General features: G+C 37.6%; 1 protein-coding gene across 3 annotated transcripts in view; it reads left to right on the top strand.

Moving 5' to 3' along the window:
* TRIM66 (tripartite motif containing 66) overlaps window positions 1–24887 on the top strand; it is a 106295-nt gene that overhangs the window by 13598 nt on the left and 67810 nt on the right. Inside the window, exons 2-4 of one of the 3 annotated variants that reach the window (XM_074272572.1) lie at window positions 22290–22390; window positions 23387–23506; window positions 23616–23719. In XM_074272572.1, coding sequence (XP_074128673.1) covers window positions 23711–23719 — 9 coding nt within the window. In that variant the 5' untranslated portion in view covers window positions 22290–22390; window positions 23387–23506; window positions 23616–23710. Of the gene's footprint in view, window positions 1–22289; window positions 22391–23386; window positions 23507–23615; window positions 23720–24887 lie in introns of those variants that run through there. The other 2 variants (XM_074272573.1, XM_074272571.1) reach the window with 2 other exon arrangements.

Genomic DNA, 24887 nt, shown 5'->3' with positions numbered 1-24887 from the left:
ACCTATGTGCTGGTACATAGTTACAGCTTAGCAAGTGCTTGTTAACTGACTATCTCTATTCTGTTTTCCCTTCTTTTCTTTCTCCTGTGTGTGCATCCATGAATCCCTGGTGCTCAGCATTGACAGCTGAGGGAGTCCAGGACCTTTACTCTTATAAATTTGTTCCCTCCCTTGCTTAAGTCTTAATCCCTTGCTTCTGACTCTACAATTGGTTGCTAAGGAAACTGGTTTTGACGTCACAGGATGAGGACTTCAGGTGAAGAGGCAGGAGCAGGTGAGTCAGTAGGAGATAAAGATTTTATGTAAACAAAGGAAAAGGACTTTTCCTGTCATCCATATATATGTATGACAAGTAGCCAGGACATAAGATTTTTGCAGCTTTTGTAGATTTTTTTTTTTTAAAGATGAAACAAGATTATGATGTTTGTCATTTTCATGGTCACAGTGTGAGGCTGGCAGTGGTAGAGTATACCAACTTGATCTCTAGCTATGCAGACACTGTTGTTTGAGTCCTGTTATTCCATGTTGGATTGCTATTTAGATACAGAGATTGCATCATCCTTCATACGTATAAACAGGGAATCTCCAGGGCTTTGCCAGCTCCTCATTTCTCCACCTACAGTGTTGTTATGATGAACTATATTTAAACGAGCAGCCTGAAGCCTTCAAGTTCCAGCAACAGATGAATATTGTCATTTTTTGGTAATATGAAGGATGATGGCTTACTGGGAGCTGATCCTGCAATACTGAGGGAGGAAACAGCCTTGTGAGCTAAACAGAGAGCTATAAACAGAGTTTCCTAAAGTTAAAGTCTTGTTTTCTTCCTCTTGAGCATCCACCACGAGTTACCCTAAGGATTTAGAGAGGAGATACGGCTGGAAAGAGATATATTTCTTTAAGACTGTCTCTCTTGCCGATCAGTTTGGGAATATTGTTGTTGCAGTGCTTTCAAGATAAACTCATCCAGGATGACTCACCAGAGGCCTTCCTTACAGGAGTATCTCAGGTGAGAGTGGGAGAAGAAGGGGTTGACTCCTCATCAGCAACCTCCCCTCCTCCTACAGCTAGGAATGTTCCCTGATAGAAGAAGGGCTGTTTTCTGTAGAAAGGTATAGTGAGCACAAAGCCATACTCGTTCCTGGCAGTGCGGCTGACAATTAACATACAGAAAAGGCTGTTTCCAGGGAGTAGGCTGTATGTGCCCTTTTTGCTTAGTTATAACCCATTCTCTTGGCCGTCAGTAAATTTTACCTGTCCCTTTTCCTGGCCCTCTATCCGGGTGGGCTGCTTTAACAACAGGGGACGAAACACAGGTAAGCAAAGGAAGCTACTTTGGGGAAATTTGGTGAAATTATGGGTCAGGAGCATTCTGTTCCTCTTTCAGTCTGAGTGTTTCTATAAGGGGACAGGTTAAATAGGTTAAAGCTTCTGTTCTGTTGCTATGACTTGGATCACATAGATGGGAAGGGGGTACATTATTTTGTTGGTTGTTTGGGTGACCTAGAGACCTTGTCTGCTTACCCTGAGAATGTCTAACAGGTCTGTGGAACTGACATCTCAGTCTTGAGCCTGCTTTATAATCACTGGAAAGAGAAACCAAAAGCAGTAGAGAGGTTTTTGCTTTTCAGGGATGTGATAGTTGTTAGTTTATGTGCCATGTGCTTCTGACCTCTTATTTCTGTGATCTATGTGCTAGTGATATTGGATAGCAGGACTTTAAGGAGAGGTAAACCTATCAAATATTGATCTGGGAGTTGTAGATTTTGTGTCTTAGCTAACAGATATCATTTGTTGTTTCTACTTTATGCACAGAAAACTGAGGCATGGGAAGATAATGTGACAGGTATGATTACAGAGGAGGGGAATTGCCTCAGAGTCAATCAGATAGGCTGTTCAGTGGTCTTTGGGGATAGGTTTAATGTCTAGGTGAATTTGGGCAAGTCATTTTTACTTCTCTGGACACGAATTTCCTACCTATTAAATGGGGTAGAATAAAACTGAAGTTGCTTGTTTCACCTTTACCATCCTCAGAATTGAAAATGATGTCATAGGTTATCTAGTATAATCTTCTCATTTCATAGATGAAGAAAAATTAAGTGCCTTTGATCTATAGTCACATGTAAGTGCCTGGCAAGTAGTAGAGCTGGGATTTGAACACAAGTCTTATGACTTCAAATCCAGGGTTATTTCTCTTCCTTTATGCTGCCTGTTAGGTACCCTATGCAAAGGCCCATTTAAGCAGGTAAAAAGTAAACTGGTCTTCCACAATGTTGCATAAAAATTGTCCAACTGATTCATGTTCCATAAGCTGAGATTAGAAACTTTATTTAGTGGCACCTTGTCTTTTGTGTTTCTTGACCTTTCATTTGGATGAAATTAAGCTTCTTCATCTCAGTATTTTGTTACTATAATCCTACTTGGAATACAAGTTCCAAGTTTCTTTAGAGCTACAAGCCAGCTTTACCTCCTTTTCAATATGGTTGGGAAATGCCTTGTCCAAGATGGCAGTAGTGGTAGCAGTCAGCTTGGGCTGAGCCCTCATTAAGGGTTTCTTCCTAATGGTTAACCAGAAATTTTAACATCAGTAGCAGCAGCAGTCGAATGAGCAAACAGTGCTATCTCCTTTTTCTGAAATAGAAATTCCCATGAATCTATTTGGGCTCTTCATAAGCTTTTCATAAGAAGACCCTTATGTTAATCATAGGGATTTTATTATTACTACTCCATGAATCTCGGGACTGAAGGAGACCCACAAGAGTTTTCTAAGCCTTTCTCCCTTTTTTCTATTATTTTTAGTTTTTTTTTTTGTCAGATGGCTTTTGAGAGAGAAAGATAAAATAACATTCTGCCTCAAAAATTTCCCTGAAAAGCTACCGATGGAAAAAATTGTCTACTTATAGATTCAACATATAAGTGAAACCCAATATAAACAAACATAAAAACCAGATTGTGTATAGACAGTGCCCCTAAATATAGTCCATCCCAGTTTGGATGAAATTATAGGTCTGCTAATCTTCAGGCAGGATTACCTAAATCATCCCTAGCAGATGAGAAACTACCCTGTGGAGAGACCTATAAAGTTATAGTTAACCTCAGCATTACATTTGAAAATTGAACATTGAGTCAGGACTCTTCCCTCAGTGGGACTTCTCTTGCCATGTCTGTATCTTCATTTTGTTTTGGCCTTGTTGGAAGCAGAGAACTGTTGGTCACCCTGCTGAGAAGTTTCAAAAGCATTACTTTAAACTGCTATTATGCGGCTTCTTTCTCTCTTCTTTTCTCCATCCTTGCCTCCCAAACTTTAATCTTACCAGCATCTCTTCTGAACCTCTTAATTTGTTACATGGAGCCCTCTTTAGTAGATGTGCCTAGAGCTCATCCTAAAGCTATGATTAGAGTCTGATCACTGATTGTGGAAAAGTAAAATTCTTGTCTTTTCCCAATTCAAAAAATTCCCTATAAATATATCCAGGAGAAGGCTTACATAGCAAGAGCACCAACTTTGTTGAAACTTTGTTGCCTACCGTAACCTAGCATCATCTTACTTTTAAAAATTTATTATTGTTTATAAAATGTTTATTGATACATTTTGTTTTTACAATATGTACATTGTATTTTGTAATAATAATGGTATATTATTCCCATACTTTCCCCAGAGAGTTATTCATTATAACCAACTTTTAAAAATTTAATTAATTAATTAAATTAATTTTTACAAAAATTTTATGCATGGGTAATTTTCCAGCATTGACAATTGCAAAACCTTTTGTTTCAACTTTTCCCCTCCTTCCCCCCACCCCTTCCTCCAGATGGCAGGTTGACCAATACATGTTAAATATGTTAAAGTATAAGTTAAATACAATATATGTATACATGTCCAAACAGTTATTTTGCTGTACAAAAAGAATCGGACTTTGAAATAGTGTACAATTAGCCTGTGAAGGAAATCAGAAATGCAGGCAGACAAAAATGGAGGGATTGGGAATTCTATGTAGTAATTGTCAACTCCAGAGTTCTTTCACTGCATGTAGCTGGTTCAGTTCATTATTGCTCTGTTGGAATTGATTTGGTTCATCTCATTGTTGAAGATGGCCACGTCCATCAGAATTGATCACCATACAGTATTGTTGTTGAAGTGTATAATGATCTCTTGGCCCTACTCATTTCACTCAGCATCAGTTCATGTAAGTCTCTCCAGGTCTCTCTGAAATCATCCTGTTGGTCATTTCTTACAGAACAATATTATTCCATAATATTCATATATCACAATTTATTCAGCCATTCTCTAATTGATGGGCATCCGCTCAGTTTCTGGTTTGTGACCACTACAAAAAGGGCGGCCACAAACATTCTTGCACACACAGGTCCCTTTCCCTTCTTTAAGATCTCTTTGGGAAATAAGTCCAGTAGTAATGCTGCTGGATCAAAGGGTATGCACAGTTTGATAACTTTTTGGGCATAGTTCCAAATTGCTCTCCAGAATGGCTGGATGTATTCACAATTCCACCAACAATGTATCAGTGTCCCAGTTTTCCCACATCCCCTCCAACATTCTGCATTACCTTTCCCTGTCATTCTAGACAATCTAACAGGTGTGTTGTGATAACCAACTTTTAAAAAGAAGAAAAAAAAATTGATCTCTGAAAGGAAGGGGAGATGCCTTCTCATAACTTTATTTAGGCCCAAGTTTGTTCATTTCATTTCATTGTGCTTTCTATTTTCATTGTTGTGATTACATTGCTTTTGTGGTTTTGCTCACTTCACTTTACATTAGTTCTTGTAAGTCTTTTCATATTTTTCTGTTGTAGCATAGTTATATTCCTTTATATTTGCAGACCAAAACTTGTTTAGCTATTCCCTAATCAGTGGGCATCTATTCCTCCCATATTTTTGCTATTATGCAAATGCTCCTATCAAGATTTTGATGCAGGGGCAGCTAGATGGCACTGTGGATAGAGCACCAGCCTTGAATTCAGGAGGACCCGAGTTCAAATCTGATCTCAGACACTTAACACTTCCTAGCTGTGTGACCCTGGGCAAGTCACTTAACCCCAACCTCAAAAAAAAAAATTGATGCATAGGACCTTCTTGTCACTGACCTCTTTGAGGTATATGTCCAGCACTGAAATTTTTAGGTCAAAGGATATGGATATTTTTGATTACTTTCTTTGAATAATTCTAAATTGCTTTCCAGAATAATTGGACCATTTCACAGTTCCACCAACAGTGTATTAGTATATCTAAGCCTTCTAACATTGACTATTCCCATCTTTTACCACTTCACATCATGATCTTATATTTGCTGTCTTACATTTATTGCACTCTTCAACCAAATTAAATATTCTGTCCCTCATTTTAAAAAATATTCTGTGTTTTCCTTTCTTTGTCTTTGCTTTCATCACTTCCTCTATTTAGAATATCTTTTCTCAATCTTTTTATCTGTTGAGTTTTACCCATCCTTTAAAGCCAATACAAGTCTCACTTTACTCATGAAATATTTCCTGATCTCCCCAGTTGGAAATGATCTTTCCCTTCAGACTTCATATGGCATTCAGCTCTATACCACTCATTTAATATTATATACTACAGCAATTTGTATTCGTGTCTTATCCTATTACTAGAACATAATCAGTGGGGGGATGGACTATGTCCTACTTAACCTAAGATCCTTTCTCTCTACTTATGCCATTGTTCTATATAAAACATAAAACTCATATTTGTTGAATGAGTGAATATGGTGAGAGAATAAAGATAGAGTGGAAACTTGAAATGAGGAAGAATATGATCGAAGGGAAAACTAGCAAACAGTATGAGAACTAAGTATACTTTTTATATTCTAATAGATTATATGCAATTTTCATTTTACTCATTAATCTCCATCCTCCGTCCATAGTAACATATGATATTTTACATATGTGTACCCATATATTATATATAGATTCACATATACTTGTCTTTTCTCTTTTATAACCCTTCCCTTAATTGGACATCCAGGGTTCTTTACAAAAATAGAGCTAAGACGACCCTGGATATTTACATATTGAGGACTATTTTTACCTTGGAATTGAGGGAGCAGAGGAATTGCCTTGCGTTGCCATGTTCATAGGCAGGTGACCACAGATGGCAGAGGACAGTATGATTACCAGGCAGTTGTGTCGGAAAATGAAGAAGTCTGATCTCTCTGTTTTGGAGAAGGAAGGCAAGCTCCTGTAGGGATACTATAGAGACTGGTGGGGTGGGTAACTGGGGTCACTGGATCCCTGGTGTAGAACTGGAAGTGAGATGAAATAAGATGAGGACAGTGAAAGGAAGTGCAACCTTCCAGATGTTAGGGCAGTGCCTCATTTTCCCAGTGTTGGTTATATCTTTGTACACATTTGCTAGATGTATATATCTAGACATGTTTAGACATACAGCTTGATGTTACTCACCATGACCTTAGATCCTCAAATCTATAGGCTCTATGAAAATAAGAAATTCATCTTTGTATTCTGAAGCTATGTTCTAGTTTTTTTGTCCCATTCATTCTTTTTCAAAAGGAGGCCATCTTTATAACCTAAAATATGAAAAATCTAAAGATTTCATACAGCTACTAGCTCAGCATTTCCCTGAAGCCAGCTGGTTCATACAGGATGGTTTTGCTGTACTTAGATGTGAGAGACTGTTCAATAGTAGGTGACCAGGATGATGAGGGGACCTAAAATTCTGCCTTGTGAAGATCAATAATATCTCTCTTCAAGTGTCTAATCTCTCAGCTGTGACATAGATAAGGAATTAGATTTTTTTTCTCTTTAGCCCCAGGGGCCAATGCCTGAACATGTTCTATATATAGGTAGAAGTTATAGAGAGTTAGATTTTGGATCATAATTAGGAAAAAACATCCCAACAATCAGAACTTTCCAAAAGTAGAATGGGCTAGTTCTCCCATTCCCAGTGGTCTTCAAGCAGAGATTGGATGACCATTTGTTGGGAGGTATTGTAGAGGGAATTTGTGCTAAATGGCTCTTTCAATGAACTCTGAAAAGTCATGATTTAGATAGGACTGAACTTGGGCTATGAATTTAGTCTTCATTTTTAGAATTAGTTCCCACAGTATCTGGATAACCAGACTTCTAAACCTACCCCATCTTCTTAGGGCCTGCAGTTCCAATACTCTGAAGACACAAAATAGATAGCTTAGTAAAAAAAAAATAACCATTTAGTAATGCAACCAATATAATTTACTGAATTTCAGTTTTGTAGAAAAAATATTCTCTGTATGAAAAATAAAAGCAAAAGAAACACAGATGTTAGGGAAAACATGATGAGAAGCAATAATATTTGTTCCAAATGAGAAATAAAATCTGATATTCCTCAATGTCTCTCTTATTGGAGCTGGATTAACCCTGCTTTTTCAGATATTCCTCATGAGGAAGGACAGGCTTAGCAGAGATAACTTTATTTCAATGATAATCCCCAAACCTTATTTTAGCTGTTGACTTTAAGTCTCCTTCAGACATTTTGGCTGAATTTTTGATGAATATTGACGATATCTCCCTAGGATGTCTGCTGTAGCCATTTTCTGGTGTCAGTAAGATTTTTGCTCTCACACACTTACCTCAGGTGTCAGAAATCTCCATCTATCCTCTACTTGAACACTTCTAGGATGGAGGAGCTCACCACCCCAGGAAGATGCCCATTTTATTTTCAAATGTCTCTTACTGTTAGAACATTTTTATACTGAATAGAGTTGTTTAACTTGAGGCCCACTTTATTTCTCAAGGACTTGCCCTGATAGAGGTACTGATAAATGACAGTTTAAAAGAAATGGAATGAAGGACAGGAGAGAAAGAAAAGGAAGGGGACAGTCCACAGAGTAGGTGATTATTTCATGGATAATCAAGAATTGTCCATACTTCAATTACATACTTTTTCTATCAAATGTGCTCTAAAAAGTTAAATAAAAATGATAATAGAACAACTGTTATGGGGCTTCTACAGTCACAATGGGGTCTTGAAACATTATTCTTTTTCCTTGTACTGTGCCCTATGGAATCTGGAACAGATTTTTTTTTTTTTTTTTTTTTTTTTTTAGTCTCCCAGTCAGTAGTATCCTGCTGCCAGGTTAGCAGGTTAGGTTCATGTTAACTTTGAAACAGTGGAAATTTGGTGTGCCTTTGTTCAAACTGATGATAAAACAAGGTCTAAATGAAAAGAATTCTCTGCCCCCTTCTTCCTTCTTTCCTGAGAGCTTCCTTCCTCATCTCAAAGGTCTCAGCTTTGGAAACAGGAGCCTAACGGAGTTAGGCTGGAGGAAACTGGCCTCAGGTATTTGCTGTGAATTGCAAGGAAATCTCTCCAGGAGAGCCACGGCAAGCTTTGTAGCTCCAGCATGGCCTGACTCAGCCACTGATTGTGTCTGTGAAGTTCTGGGTCCTTTCCATGTGTCTCTTGTCCCACTAACAAATGAAGGGAGGCAGGATCATGCACAGCCAGAGCTCTTGAGAGCAGAGAATGTCAAGCCTGTCATGCCCTACCTCTGCTTTGTGGTAGGTGGCCTGTTCTTATTTTGTGAATTCCTTTTTTAATTCTTTCATCACAACTATTATAATGGATACTTCAACATCAAATTAAATTGGAACACCAGTATTTCAGATGAGGAAGCAACCAATAGTTATTGAAGTTCCTATTATGTGTCAAGCACTCTTCTAAGTGCTTTGTAGAAATCTATATATCTTCAAGATAACCCTGGGAGGTAGGTACTATTGCTATTCCCACTTTACTTATGAAGAAATTGAAGCAGGCAGAACTCAAGAGACTTGCCCAAAGGCATATTGGCTAGGAAGTGTCTAAGGCTAAATTTGAATCATGTCTTTCCAACTCCAGGCTCAGTGCCCTTTCCACTGCTTCATTTAGTTGATTGTAGGCACAGACATATAGAGAGACAAAAAACGGATCTCTACCCTTGAGGAACACATCATCTAATTGAAAAGGAAAGACATATGAATGTAAAAAAAGTAATTCATATTATCTTGGAGTTTTTGTTAATGAATCTTTGCTTTTCTATATATCCTCCACAGAAGATGTACTCAGTGACTTTGATGCTATTTTGTTTTTGTTTTATTTGTGAAGGAGAATGGTTAGATGATTGACAGACTGGCAAAGAAGGCTGTTCATTTTAGAAGGATCTAAGGTTCTGTTTTACTATGAGTTCAGTCTAGTACAGTGCTGCCTGGCTAGAATTCTTTCCACAGTGTCATCCAGGCTGCCTTTCTTAATCCTTGGAGAGGATGATAGGGACTAGATCAATGGTATTATTCATATAGGTAATTCCTAGCAGAGAAAATTGCCCTATTCAACTCTGCAATCTATAGCCTTAGTTTGGGGGGCTGGGGGAGAGAGAATTAAGAAGTTAAGTGAATTGACAAAGTTCATGCAGCCAAAAAATGAAATCCTATAGCCTGATATTTCCAGTGATAGGGAATTCACTGTTTCCAAGGCAATCCAATCTACTTTTGGATAAGAGGTTATTAGGAACTTTTACCCTTTCTTTTCTGTTACTTGTTCCTTCTCTCCATTGCTTTTCTTTTAACTTTGTCTTTTTTTCATGATACTTTTTTTTCTCAGAAACTTGAATATACCAATCATGCTCCCTATCCTCCCCACTATTTTTTCCAGACTATACATCCTTAGTTCTTTCAAGTAGTAATTTTATGGCATGCATGATCTTCTTATCCTCTTACAAATTGGACTGTTCTTCTCTGGGCATACTAGACTTTGCCAGTGTCATATTTAAACAAATCTTTTGATCACAAACTCTGTTAATAACCATCAGGGCACTTTCCAGTGACTGGTGCCTTAATACCTATAAGCATTTCAATCGCACTTTGGATTTTTTTTCATACTTTTTTACATGCACCATTTCTCTTGATTGCCAAACAACCCCATGGGGTCAATAGAGTAGGAATTAATAAATATATTTTCCAAATGACATATGTGTTATGGAGAGAAATTTCTTTCACTTTCCAAGATTACTCACTGAGTTGGAGCTTGTGATGGAGCCATAATCCAGGAATCCTAACTCCAAATCTAGGGTGATTTCCACTTTTCTGCACCATACTGCCCTGATGTGGCCTCTGAGTTTGTGTTGTCAATATAATAATAAAATCCTACATAAAAATAGAGGATGGAGATCTTTTTTTTTTGTGTGTGTGTGTGTTCTAAAGGTTTTGTGTACTCTTAACTTCTAGCTTCCTAAACTCCATCAAGATATCCTTCTCTCTTTCTGACACCTAAGACACATCCTGGAATTCAAGGCATGCTTGCACACAACACCATAGAAAAAGTCCCGCATGGGTTGAGGAAGCAAAATGGGATAGAGGAAGAAGATGTTCTTCTTCTCTACAAGTTGAGGATTCTCAGAGTCAGAGAATGCCTCCATTTCCCAAGTCTGTTTCTTCTCTCAAGGCTTTCTCATTAGCTTGACTACCATTAGAGGCCAGAAAGGGGGTCTATAGCTTAGGGAATAATATGGGATAAGGAGTGTGGGGAATTCTGTATCTCTCAGGGAGGGGTAGGTATACAATCACTAGTAGTCTGTGGCTGTCAGGAAAGCTCATTAAATAGAAAGGAGCAACTTCAAGGAGGTGGGGGGGGGGGAGTCTTTTGTGGAGAATGAAGACTTCTAACTGCCGAGCCAACAGCCTCATATCTCAGCTCCCTGAATGAATCACAGAATTGTCATTTCTAGGTACAGTGAAGTCTAGACTAAGAAAAGCAACAGAGAATCAGGAATCCCAAGCCCTTTGTTTCCTACTTTTGTTAAGGCCAAAATGTCTGGGGATCCAGCACCTCCTCTCAAACTTTCAAACTCTGACTCTAAGATCATAAACTCCAGTAATCTGGGGTCTTGGCAAAACAATAGGCTTCTCTTGGTATCATCTTTATTTTACAGATGAGTAATTTGAAATTTAGAGACATTAAGTATGACTTGTTAGTGGTCACCCAGCTAGTAGGTGTCTGAGGCAAGACTGGAAACCAGACTTGTCTTGAGTTTTTGTCTAGTGCTCTTTCCATTAAAATATGCACTTCTCTGGATTAGGAGTAAACTTGTTTTGGTTGGCTCCAGAGAAAAGAACCAGGAATGATAGATCAAAAGTTTTGAGAGCATATTTCAGCTTTGTGAATGGGAAAAAACTGTCCAACAATTAGAATTATCTAAAAATTATCTAAAAATAGAATGAACTCTTTCTTAGGAGTTTGAAAGTTCCCCTTCACTTGAAGTCTCTTAGTAAGATGGAACAAGTCAGGGATGTTACAGTAGAGATTCCTGTTTGGTTATGAATAGAGCTTGATGGTGCCTTCCAGTTCTGTGATTTCAGGATTCTGAGAGTAGTGGGAGTTATTTGAGATTATTTGGGTGATTTATTTGGGATAGAAATATTGAGTGCAACATTAGTTGCACTATTTTAATACTTGGGTTATTAAAAGAATCAGAGGAAGGCTTCTATCATACCTTCATTGTTTCTCTTTAGAGGCAGATTTATGGAAAGACATGGCCAAAAATATTGCACAAAGTGAGAAGGCATGGGGGGCTTTTGATCTTCTCTTGGTGGGGGTCATATCCATGCCAAGGAAATAATAGAGCCGTTGAAATAAATCTATTTGTGCTACAATCCTAACCTTTCAAAGGGATGACTTGGAAAATCACCTTGACCTCCCAGGAGATATCCTTGGATGCTATTGTCAAAGGAGAATACCTTCTTTGGAAAAGACTTTGGATAGACCTAATATGACATTTCTTATCTCAAAGAGTCCTCTCTCTAGTGGCCAGTTAGATTTCTCCCCCTCCCTTCAGAGAAGTTATCATTCATTCATTTTTGGTTTGCTTGTTTTGTTTTTGATTACTACATAGTTGTATTTCAGGAACATATGAAGCAAATTTTGCTTATCAGTGATGTATCTGCTGCCAGAGTAACTCAATTGGGTAAAGAATTAGTGAGTCTTTTGGGAGGCTAAAGCCTTGAAAACACCCATAGTATGAATCAACAGTGTGATGTGATAGCCAAGAAAGTAAATGTCATCTTAGACTTCATTTAGATATGTTGTTTAAGAGTAAGAAGATGAAGTCTTTATGCTGTCTTGGTCAGAATAATATAGAGTATTGTGCTAACTGGGTTTTGCTATTTGAAAGGATTCTGATCAGCTGGAGAACATTGAGAGACATGTGAACAGTATGGTGAAATTCAGGTCCTATGAGTAATAGATGTTACACTTGGAGAAGAAAAGGGTTTAGAGAAAAGATGCTAGCTAACTTTTAGGACTTAATATTTGAAAGGTGTCATTTTTAGAGGAATTGCAGCAATTTTTATTTGTCTCCAACAGGTAGAACTAAGGACCAATGTGTGGCAAAGAGGTAAATGTAGGTTTGAGGTAAAGAAAAATGGCTTCCTAACATTTGGAGGTAGTGGGTTTATCTTGAGGGCTTCAATTAAAAGCTAGATGGAAGGATCCTTAAAGGGTTTCTGTTTTAATTAGAGATTTTACTTGATGGCTTCTGAAGTCCTGTCCAATGCTTAAATTATCTTATTTTTTGCGAAATAGCATATTCTTGGGAGGAATATTGTGAAAAAGCAGGCATTTGACCCTTCAGATAATACCCATCTTAGATGATAGAAGCCTGTTATCATTGACAAAAAATATCTACTGGATTGAATTTGTTTAATGCAATGGTGAATCCACTTCAGCTAATTCTATACCTAGTCCAGATGCGCTTTTGAAACAAAAGCTGGTAAAGACAATACCTCATGGGAGAATAATTGCGTATATGCTATCTTCCCGAGGGAAACTGGCAAATGAGTCAGGACTGCTAGGGAAGATTCAGTCACACACATAATCTCTACCAATTTCTTTTGATTTTAAGATAATGTCTTCAAAGCATCCAGTATTTATCTGTAGAGTTTTTTTGGGCAGCTGTTGGACCTGAGATCATCAAGACAAGGAGGGGGGTCTTCAAAACAGTGGAAGCTCAGAGAAATTCTGAAAAGAATTAGGTCTATTAGAAGCATAATGGAGAATTTGACATTCTATTAGTTTTGCACAATACTTTCCCAAACAATACTTTCAGTGGAAAGAAAAGAATCTTTGTCTTTTTCTAATATGAAAGTTCACTTTTTGATTGGAAAAAGATTGAGTTTAATTTTATAAAGACCTGAGGCAATTAAGAAAAAAATGTATGAAATGTCCAACTATTGCAAAAAAGTCAGATTCTCTCTCCAGAGTTCAACCCAACATGCATTCTGTCCTCCTGACAATATTCTTATCATGTGCCTGAAATTTTGCCTGGTATCGATCACAGAGGTATTATTTTCTTATCTGGGAAAATCTTTTGCCACATCACTATGTCTCAAATCAGTGGCAGGTTCAGTAGCAATAGTTAACATTTTGTAGATGAAGAATCTGGAGCCTAGAAGGAGGCTTTCTATGAGTCATTTTTCCAGATCTAGCAACAGCTAGTGTCAGAGGAGAAAGAAAACCTAGGCTCTCTGACTCCTACCCTATACTTTCCTTTCTATTGGGTTTTTGCAAAAACTGCTACTTAGGAGCTCACACTTTTAAACCACTTCCAGGAATTAGTACACAAATTGTAAAAAAGATTGTTCTCCACCATGTTCCTCTGTCATCCCAGCATATTTACCCATAACTACCCCTAACTTCTTTTTTTTTTAATTTTTAAATTAATTTTATAATTATACATTTTTTTGACAGTACATATGCATAGGTAATTTTTTTTTTTACAACATTATCCCTTGTACTCCCTTCTATACCGAATTTTTCCCCTCCTTCCCTCCACCCTCTCCCCTAGATGGCAGGCATTCCCATACATATTAAATATCTTATAGTATATCCTAGGTACAATATATATGTGCAGAACCGAATTTTGTTGTTGTTGTTGTAAAGGAAGAATTGAATTTGGAAACTACCCCTAACTTCTAGGTATTTAGCCCAAAGTTGGTAGAAGTATTGGGAAGGGCACATGATTGATGAAGCATGAGACCAAATGACAAATCACAGGATCTCAGGGGTGGAATGGACTTTAGAAATCACCTGGTGCAATTTTCTCCCTTTGCAGAAAACACTGAAGTCCAAAAGACCATATCTCTCTGGTACCTAGTGGGAGTCCAAATATAATTAAAATTTAGATTTCCTATCTCCCTACTATGATCTTTATGGAATGTAGCAAAGACTATACAATACTTGCACAACCTTGTTGCATTAGTCAGTCTAAGTGACTGGAAAAACAACTGTAGTGTCTCTAACAAATATGTCAAAAAGATGGCTGATTTGGGAAAGGAGTATAGTTTTAGGTGTTGTCTGGTATAATGTTCTGGTTAGCTCTGTGGAGCTCCTCCGAATGGGGCTTGGTTTCAGCAAAATAATCACCACAAGAATAGTCAGGAATAAAATCCAAAGTCTTTATTATCTCCTTCACAGTCTGTCTCCTCCATCTGGGGCCGAGCTAGCTTTCTGGGGGACCTTCAGATGGGCCTTGGTCTTCTTAGTGGAGGAATGCAGGAGGCAGGAGAACCACCAGGATGGTATGAGATGAAATGTCTCTCTTCCAGTCCTTGTTGGCTCTTATATACCTTATTGTAATTACATCATTATAGCACACTGAATATGTGTGAATTAGAGAACCATTACATCACCATGCTAAATACTAAGTATATATGTAAACTAAATAACCATTGTCTCATCAATTCCTCTGAGTTAACACCTTGTTTCAAGTATACTTCTCCAGAGTTTTAGCTCTCTGCAGTCTGGGATAACTTACATGTAAATGGTACCCTGAAGTTTGCAAAAATACTTTTATCTCATTTGATATACATGACAGCTCTGTAAAGAAATTTTAATGGAAGGAGAAACTGAAACTTAGAGGCGTAAAATGATTGCCTAGTCAGGATTCACAGCCAGTAATTGTTTGAAGTAGGGTTCAAATGTAGATCTTTTAAACTCTTAATTCAGAGCTCTATCCACTATTCTATCCTGTCATCTTTTTGAGATGACTGATGTTGTGTTATCTAACCATAAATGTCTAGCAAGTATTTGGAAATGAAGCTTTTAAAAAGAGGTCAGAGGTAGAGATGAACATTTGTATGATTAAATAAGCACATTTAAAAAATAGCCTGAATTGATTATTTTCTGAGTCTAATTCTGCTGACTGCTTTTGCGATGGGATTACAATTTGCTTTCTGAAACTCTTTAAGTCTTTAGGGGAACTAATTAGAATCACATTTCTACCAATGAAGACCCCAGAGCACCAAATCAGGAGATCTTTTTCCCTCCACATTCAGTGGATTGCAGGGAAAGAGCCAAGATGCCAGTGAGGGTGTGTTGATGGGCCTTCCCAGCATATCCTTTTGACACTTTAATTTTGCTCATTGATTTCCAGAGGGGTTCAGTTGTGATTCCTGATTCATTCCAGGATTCTTTTTTCATGTAGTATGAGACTGTCTACACATCTCAGACAATTAAGAAGAAAAAATGTTTTGGTATTGATGAGAAAAGACTTTTCCCACCACTTCAACAGCAGATACTCAGTGACCATAGTGACCACATAGGCATAGATGATTGGAGCTATCCATCATAAGGTCCTTGGGATCAGTCCAGTTGTATCATTTTACAAGTGGAGAAATTACTTGCCTGTTTGTTGAACTAATAAGCGGCAGCTCTGAAATCATCAGATCTTTTCTCCAGTCCCTCTGTACTCTTCTCTATGACTTTTAGCTTCTGCTCTTACTAATAGTGCACTTGTTTAGGACTTGTACTCCTTGAGTAACTCCTGAGCATCCTCCCTTCCTCCCATGTATGCAATGTTCATGGGAAGTAATCTTAGAGAAAGGAACAAGTATTGGGATTTGGGGATGAGGGAGCAATGTAAGGGTGTTCTGGTTTGAACTGAATTCTGAAAGGAGTCAGGAAAGAGAAATGGGGAGAGAGAATATTCTAGGTAGAGAGGCCAGACAGTAAAAAGGCATAGAATCAGGATGTTGAGCATCATATTGGAGGAATAGTGAGTAATGAAACACGGGGTGCATGGAGGGGTATAAAGTATAAATTGTAAAAAGACTTGAAAGGTAGGAAGGAGTAGGAGACAAATTATGAAAAACTTTAAAAGGTAGATGGACAGTTTTATATTTGATCCTGTAGCAAATAAGGAAACCATTGGAATTTATTGAGTAGGAGGAGAGTAACATAGTCAAACTTGTACTTTGGAAGCTGAATATAAAACGGACTAGGGTGGGGAGGGGCTTGAATCAGGGAGACCAACCAACAAGCTATTGTAATAATCTTCCAGTATTGAAGTTATTGCAATAATATTATAGCAAGGAGATGAAAACCTGCAACCATGTCTTGGCTGTGTGAAAGAAGTGAAGAGAACATATATAAGAGTGCAGGCAGAAATGATAAGACATGACAATAGATTGGCTATGTGAGGTCAGTGAAAGTGAGGACTGAGGAATACACAGTATCTGGAAGAATGGGGGTAATTTTGATAGTGATGAAGGTGTTAGGAAGAGAGGAAGATGTTGAAAGAAAGATAATAAGTTCAGTTTGCAATATCTACAGGACATCCAATTTGAAATGGTCACTTAAATATAAAACTAGAAGTGAGGAAAGAAGTTAGGGCTGGGTAAACAGACCTGAGAATCATTTGAATAGAGATGGCAATGGAACCTATGGGAGTTGATGAAATTTTCAGACTTGCTAATTTAGAGGGAGTAGAAAAGAAGGTCAAGGATAAACGCTGGGGAGGGGGAAAACACCTGTGGTTGATGTTCATGGGCAGGAGGTATATCCAGCCAGAGGACTGATAAGGAGATTGGAAGAGGAGAATAAGGAAGAACAATGTCATGAAAATTTAGGGAGGAGAAAACATTGAGAAGAGGATGATCAATGTGTTAGGACCCCAGAGTGGTCCAGAAAGATGAGGTTTGAGAGGTCACCAGATATGGAAATTAGGAGAACACTGGTACTTTTGGAGAGAGCTGTTTCAGTTGAATGGTGGGATTGGAAATCAGATTATAGAGGCTTTAGAAAAGAGTGAGGGGATAGGAAATGTAGGCCCCAATTATAGATAGCTTTCCTAAAAGAGTTTGACTGTGAGATAATAGAAAACAGATGTAGGATGATAACTGTCAGGGATGGTCAGATCAAGAGACAATTTTTTTTTTTAAAGAATAGGGAGACAACAGGGAAGTAGCCAAGATACAGGAAGAGATTGAAGATTAGTGAGAAAGTGGAAATGATAGAGGGGGCATGGATCACTTGTGCATATAGAAAGGCAAGGAGAAGGAAGATCCATTTCTTCATAGTTCACAGGAATAAAGGAGGAGGAGAGAGTTCTTGGTGAATGGCCTGGATTTTTTTTGTTTGTTTTTTGTTTGTTTGTTTTGTTTTTGGTGAAATATGAAGTAAGGTCCTTAGCAGAGTAGTTAGAGGGAGACTTGGGGTGGGATGAGCCTCTGTGGTAAATGGGGCCTAGTTGAAATTATGTACTTTTAATTTGTGGAATTGTACTCACCAGTTTTGTTCAGCTCTATTTAACAGTTCATATAAATCTTTCCAGACTTCTCTGTATTCATCATATTCATCATTTCCTATATCACAGTACTATTCCATTACATTCATATTTCACTGTTTTGCAATTCCCCAGGGTATCTACTTTATATCTCATTCCCTGCCAGTATAAGAGGTGCTACTATAAATATTGTGGCATATGTGGGGCTTTACTTTTTAATTAATGATCTTCTTGAGATAAGGAATTTCCATTTTAATGGGGGGAGAAAAAGAAGTGTATATGTAAGGTGTCCCAATTTTTTTTGTGTAGTTTTAAACTAAAAACTTAAAACACCTGTGCTAAACTGTGCTAAGATTTTTGGGACAAAGTATAAATATGAGCAACATAAATATAAAATTAATAAAAGCCAATATATCCTGCACATATAAATACAAGGTTGTTTGGTTGGAGGGATTTAGGAGATCAGGAAAGAGTTCACATAGAAGATGGTGTAGGGACACTTCCCTTCTCATTGGAGAGCCAGCAGGCTCATTCATGGCTCTTGCTGCAGGTGCAGAAGAGGGAAAAAGGAGAAGGGGATTGAGATGAACAATTAATACCTCTTTTGGCTGGGGCTTTAGACATTTAGATATGTATAACAAGGTTTTTGAAGGAAAATATGCCCAGGTATTGAACAATTAATTTATAAGCAAAAAATTTAAACATACGCTTTTTCCCCCCCCTGAGGCTGGGGTTAAGTGACTTGCCCAGGATCACACAGCTAGGAAATGTTAAGTGTCTGAGACCAGATTTGAACTGGGGTCTTCCTGAATTCAAGGCTGGTGCTCTATCCACTGTGTCACCTAGCTGCCCCTAAACATACACTTTTAAAACTAGAGGCAATATGTGTCAGTTATTGATGCTGATTATTGTTATACTATATTGATATATTATTGATATACAATAGTGTGGCGCCATGATAGAGTAACTAGATTGTAAGATCTGAAGTTATATCATCCACATCCAGAGCGAGAGCGCTATGGAGACTGAATCTGAAACAAAGCATAGTATTTTCAATTTTCATTGTTGTTGATGATATCTTTGTTTGCTTGTTTTTTTCCTTTCTAGTATTTTTTCCCTTTTGATTTGATTGTTTTTGTGCAGCATGATGAATATGGAAATGTGTTTAGAAGAATTGTACATGTTTAAGCTATATTGGATCGTTTGCCATCCTGGGGAGGGGAATAGGAGAAGGAAAGGGGAAAAATTTTGAACACAAGATTTTGCAAAGGTGAATGTTGAAAAGTATCTTTGCATACATTTGGAAAAATAAAATACTATTAAAAGAAAAAAAGAGAAAAATTTGGAGTTAATAAAACTTTGAGTCAAATACTGTTACATGATCATGGATAAGTTATCTGATTTCTCTTGAGCCTTGGATAACTCTAAAGCTATAAATTATAGATGGATTATGATCTGCTTTGGTGTGGCTGTCTCCACACTAATATGATCAAAATTCCTTGGTGTATTTTATAGCATAATTTATAAAAAATTATAACAATAATAATGATCATGCTTAGTATTTCAATGGGTCTTTGATGTTCTTGGTATGGAGCTTGCTTTCTTCTCCTATATAACTCTTGTCCATGTCTTGCTGTAAATCTTCCATAGGGAACCTCACCAGTATGATAGGGACTTTCCTCTAAATCTCCTGACATTTTGTGGCTACTAGTAAAATATATAGACTGGCTACCTGCTATCCCTCACTCTCTCTAAATGGCTAGCCAGCCACTTCTCCTGGTCAAATAGCTTGCCAGATTTAAAATAACAGTAGTTCACGTAGTACTTTATGATCAAGAAACATTTTAGCTATTTTATACTAAATTGACAATTAGGTAACAAATGAGGAAAATGCTATTTATAATGTAACTCTTAACGTGAAAAAAAGTTATGCCTTGTACTATTTTAAAACATTTCAGTGGTTAAAAGAAAAGTGCTATATTATGGCAAACTCTCATACAAACTTTTGATCTAGTCTTGTGCAGAAGCAGGGGAATAGCCTAATCCCAGACTCCACTGATTTTCAGCTATAACCTGGAAGATTTAGCTTTTTGGGAACACCTATTACAGGATCGAGTAATATTTGAAGTTTATAATTTTAAAAATCTAAAATTTTAGAATGCCAGAATTTGAATTCCCTGAGGACAGCTTTTCATTCTTGCCTATTTCCCAATGCCTAGCACAGTGCCTGGGTTCATAGTAGGTACTGCATAAAAGCAAGTTGTTTGATTGACATAGTTAGGGAATTTGAGGATCATTTGGTCCTCCATCCTCAACTTATGAAGAAGTAAGTTGAGGCTTAGAGAGAGAACCCAAGCAATTGGCCTGAGTACACATAGCCAGGACATGGCAGAACCAGGACTAAATAACACATTTCTCTTGTGTTGTAAAAGTGCACAAAAGACTTTTGTCACAACATTCACAGGAAGAAGGTCATTATAGGTATTATTTCCTTTTCACCTACAAGAAAGTTCAGGACCAGAAAGAATAAAAATAATACTCTTGACCAATCAACAGCTACAATGTGATAGAGCCCATGTTTAAACTCATCTTCTGATTCTAAAATCCAGAGCCTCTATCATGTTCTTCCTCTGCTCTCAGAAGCCTAAGAGGCCAATGTTACTTTTATTCAGCTACACTCCCAAGCTAATATGCTCTGTTTGGTAGGTTTCCAATTGTGATGATGGCCCAGTAATGTACAAAATAAGTTCAGGGCATACAATCTCAACTAGCACGAATACTAGTTGTCAATAAAAAACAAACAAACAAACAAAAAAAAACCCTTCTTTTTTGACACTCCTAGCCTGCACCCTCCAATTTGTGCCTTATCTCAAATTACTTCATAATCTGAGGCTGTTTTCCTCTTTCGCCTAGTATCCTTTAGTAGGAGTTGTCTCCTGAAATTGTTATTGATGTGAAGTATAACTACTTGGGGGGGATGGAGGGGTCAGAGATGAATTAAATGAAATCCAATATTGATTAAGTGCCTATTCTGTGCAAAAACTCATGCCAAGGACTGTCCATGTAGATTCTCTGGGATTATCCATGTCTTTTTGTCTTTTCTTAAATGTGGGTATTTGAAATGTAAGTGGAGAAATAGTCTCCAGTGGTGATAGTTCACATTTATACAGCACTTTTAGATTTGCAAAACACTTTCCTCACTGAACAACTGTATGAGGTCATACTAATAATGACAACAATAATGATAACAATTAGCACTTAATAGCATTTTAAGATTTGCAAAGCCCTTTACAAATAATATCTCATTTGATCCCCACAACTGGATTATCTCCATTTAGATGATGCACATATTAATATTCATGTTTTATAGATGAGGAAATTGAAGCTGAGAGAAGTTGTCTTTTTCATATCAAACAAGCTAGAAAATCTCAGAATTGTCAAGGCCATCCCCCCCCCTTTTTTTTTAATCATATCATTGCAGCCTCATAAGACAAGTTGAGTGAAGAGAGTAGTTATCAGTCCTCATCTCACCAAAGGCTTTTGAGAGCTTGAGACCTTACTATCTCTTTTCTGGGCATGTAAGTGGTTAAGTCCCATAATAACTAACAGTTCCTGGTATAAAGGATAGATAAGGTAGTATAGGAAAATCACTGCACCCATGAGGAAGGCCAGCCTTTTTTTTGACCCTATGCCTAAGCATAATTCTCAAGGAGAGGCAAAAGAGAGCAGGGAAAGTTTGGAACTGAAGCCGTGTGTTAATTAAAAAACAAAAAAACCCCCAAAACTGTACTTTGATGAGTGTGTGTATTCATATAGCCCAAGCCCTTGACCTCAACAGATTGTGTTTCATAACTTATGGTCAATCAGCATTTTTCCTTTTGTGGCCGGTCATCTGGTGAGGAGTGTCTCTGCCTTTAAAGCGGCTGATCCTCCAGTCCATTACTGGGTCTTTCCCATTTGGGGTGGGATCTGCCAAAACTTATACTATGCTACCATAAGGTCTTGACCGCTCTGAACTGTGGGTTAATAAAACTAGAGGACTCCATTCAAATGCTATCTCTGTGTTCTGCAGCAAGTTATTTAGAACCTCTGGCTTTAGTTTTCTTATTCATTTCATGAATAATTTAGACTTAATTTCTCTGGGCTTCCAATACCTCCTTTGTAAAATCAGGTGGTCAGGCTTATATGACTTCAAATGTCTCTTCTAGCTCTAAATCTGTGAGGTCCCTTCTGGCTCCAAAATCTATCAGCCTATGGTTGGACTTTAGTGAAGGAAGTGACATCTAAGCTATTTAGTTTTTTCCCCCTCCCTCCGTTAATGATGTTAAATTACTGAAAAAAGATTTAGAACTTGAAAGAAATTGTAAAAGCTACTCACTGAAAAGAAATTGTAAAAAGCTACTTACTTAAAAAGCCACTCATTTTGTGTCAAAATGAAAGAAAAAAACCTGCTGTCATGATTTCAGCTTTTGCACATTCTTCTAGGTACTCATTTCATGGGGTTATTGCTTCTTGCTAACAACAGGATGCCAAGTCAGTTTTCAGGTACTTAAAAGATAATTGTGAGGTGAGAAGATAATTTAGAATCCCCACATCCCCTCTCCACCTCAACATCTCTCCAATTGTACAGATAGGGGGAGTGACAAAAGACGAGAATTCTGGGGAAAGGCTTTAGCAAGCTGGAAAATATTGATTGCAGTGACATCATCTGTATATTTGTATTACCCAGGTTTTCTCTGTTTCCTATTATCATGGAGAGCTGGATATAAATGGCATTGGAGGTAATCTCTTGAAGAGAATAGTCAGAGAAGAATTGCTCTGCCTCATCAGGTGGGTTTCTTCTTGTTCCATGTGGTTTGAGGGAGTTTTCTTTCCCTAAATTCTTGGAGTCACCTTAATTGTCATTCTTGATCCCTGTCTCATTCACTCATTGTAAAGTCCTTTCCGTCACATCAGCCATCAAGGGTTTGAAGTCCCTGTTAAGGTCTGTTCCATGACCACAGAAGTGGCTATGAAATAATATTTATCACATGTTTTACAAGCCTTGAAGTGCTATGTAAATAAATGCTAGCTATTACTTGTAGTTGGAATCAAGGGCAGGGGGGCGGAAATTATTGTTAACTACCAGAGCTAAATTCTTTCTTGACTTTGTGCTAAGTACCAGCTCCTGATGTGTCCTACAATTTTGTATGGAGTTCTGGTAACTTTTAGATGCACAGAAGTTAATGTAGTGATCCTGAAATGCTCCCTCTTTCCCAAGAGAATCAAGTTATTATTATTTATTATATATTTATCAATTAATGGGAATCACTATCTGACTGACTTATTACCAGCACTTTCTAGAAGCACTATGAATGACACTGTGATGCCCCACAGCTCAAGGACATGAAAGTACCCCAGAAAATACTGCTGACCCTTATATCTTAGCTGATCTGTACCAAAGTGTCCTGCTGACTCAGCCCAGAAAGGTGTCATTTGCAGGGGGTGACAGTGAAATTGTTCATGGAATTTTAAAGTCAGACTCTTGGCCCAGAGTTCATAGCACGGGAATGATCTTGCCTCTTTCTAGATTCTCCCTACTTTACTTTAAACTCTCTGAGGAAAAGAATATAAGAAGCAGTGTGGTATGGTGATCAAAGCACTGGGCTTCAGAAGACTTGGGTTCAAATTCTGGTTTTATTGTTTACCAGCTCTGCAACATTGAACAAGTTCCTTTCCCTTTTGTGGGTCTTAGTTTCACCTGTAACATATGGGACTGGGACTATATTTCTGCTGTCCCTACCAAATCTAAATCCAGGGATTTAGTCCTGCTATTTTTCTCCCTAGGTGCCAGGACTTTGCAGACATTTTGTACAAGGAAGTCATTCTGAAATTCCTTCTGTTGGCTGGCTTGTCACCAGTTACTATAGGTGAATAGTGCTGACCTGCTCTTGCCTTTCTGAAGGAGTAAGAGTTCACATTCAACTTGTAGACACAATGTAGAAAAGCTCTGTGTTTTTGTCTTATTTGTGACCTGGTGCACTGCCTTGACTTTTTCTATTTTCCCTTTACTCAGGAATCACCTCCTGCTCTGTCTATCCATGGACCCACATTACCAGAGATGTAGCTGAAAATTCTTTTCTCCAGAGTTTCTCAACTACATATCCCATTATGGCTAGGGTAAGTGGGGATCCATGGGAAAATAATAACAGTTGTCTCATGCAAGGCACAACTTACAATTTACACAATCTTACTGTATCTAATTTCATCTCAAAAACTCTGAGGTTGGTAGGGCCAGCATTATGATCCCCATTTGGGAGATGAGTACATTCAGGTTCAAAAAAGATTAAGCAGTTTGTCTAAAACCATGCAGCTAGTAAAGGCAGAGCTGAAATTAAAATCTGTGTTTTCTGATCTTCAACCCTAAGCCACCTTGCCTACTCAATATACTTCAGAAAGTTTCTGAAACTCTGTTCATCATGTCTAAGGTCACTTAAACATGTCCAAGCCAAAACCTGACAGCCAAGTGACTGATGAGCATATTCCCATTCTTGTCCAAGGAATAGTAATTGCCTTTGGGGATAATATTAAGGCATTTCCTTTATTGCCTTGTCAGTTCTTGTATCTAATTTGCTTTTCTCACTCATGAAACTCTCCTACCCAAGAATATTAGTGTTGGATTCTTGATTTCCCTCATGGAAACTCATTTACCCATCTGACCAAACCCATGACCCCATTCATCTTGCTTGTCTCTACCAATTGCTTTCCCCTGTTGTTGTTGGAACTATTAAATTGACCTGAAATATACTGACTAATGTGTCTACTGCCTCATTTTTCACTATTGAATCTCTCATTTTGGATTTATAGTCTCTCCATTTGTTTTCTTTTGTATGTTTATTAGATTCTCAGATACTGAAAATATCATTCAGCAAGTAAGATGTTAAGAAATTTGCATAGGCTTAAAACCCATATTGCAAAGATAAAATTAGGATAATAAGATTAAAAAAAATTTTTTTTTGTTTTATAATTATAACTTTTTTTGACAGTACATATGCATGGGTAATTTTTTACAACATTATCCCTTGCACTCACTTCTGTTCCGATTTTTCCCTTCCTTCCCTCCACCCCTTCCCCTAGATGGCAAGCAGTCTTATACATGTTAGATATGTTATAACAGGATAATAAGATTTTAAGTAATGGTAGACATTTATCACCTAACATTATTTAATAGTTATATAAAAATCAATTACTTAAAAAAAAGAAATGGCCATGTTTGCTCTACATAGATTGCATAGCCTGTTTCTTTAAAATTACATAGGTGGATTTTGTAGCTTGGCAAATGGAACTT

Source organism: Sminthopsis crassicaudata, chromosome 6 (assembly GCF_048593235.1).
Source record: "Sminthopsis crassicaudata isolate SCR6 chromosome 6, ASM4859323v1, whole genome shotgun sequence".
Lineage (NCBI taxonomy): Eukaryota > Metazoa > Chordata > Mammalia > Dasyuromorphia > Dasyuridae > Sminthopsis > Sminthopsis crassicaudata.
This window is presented reverse-complemented; position numbering and strand designations above follow the sequence as displayed.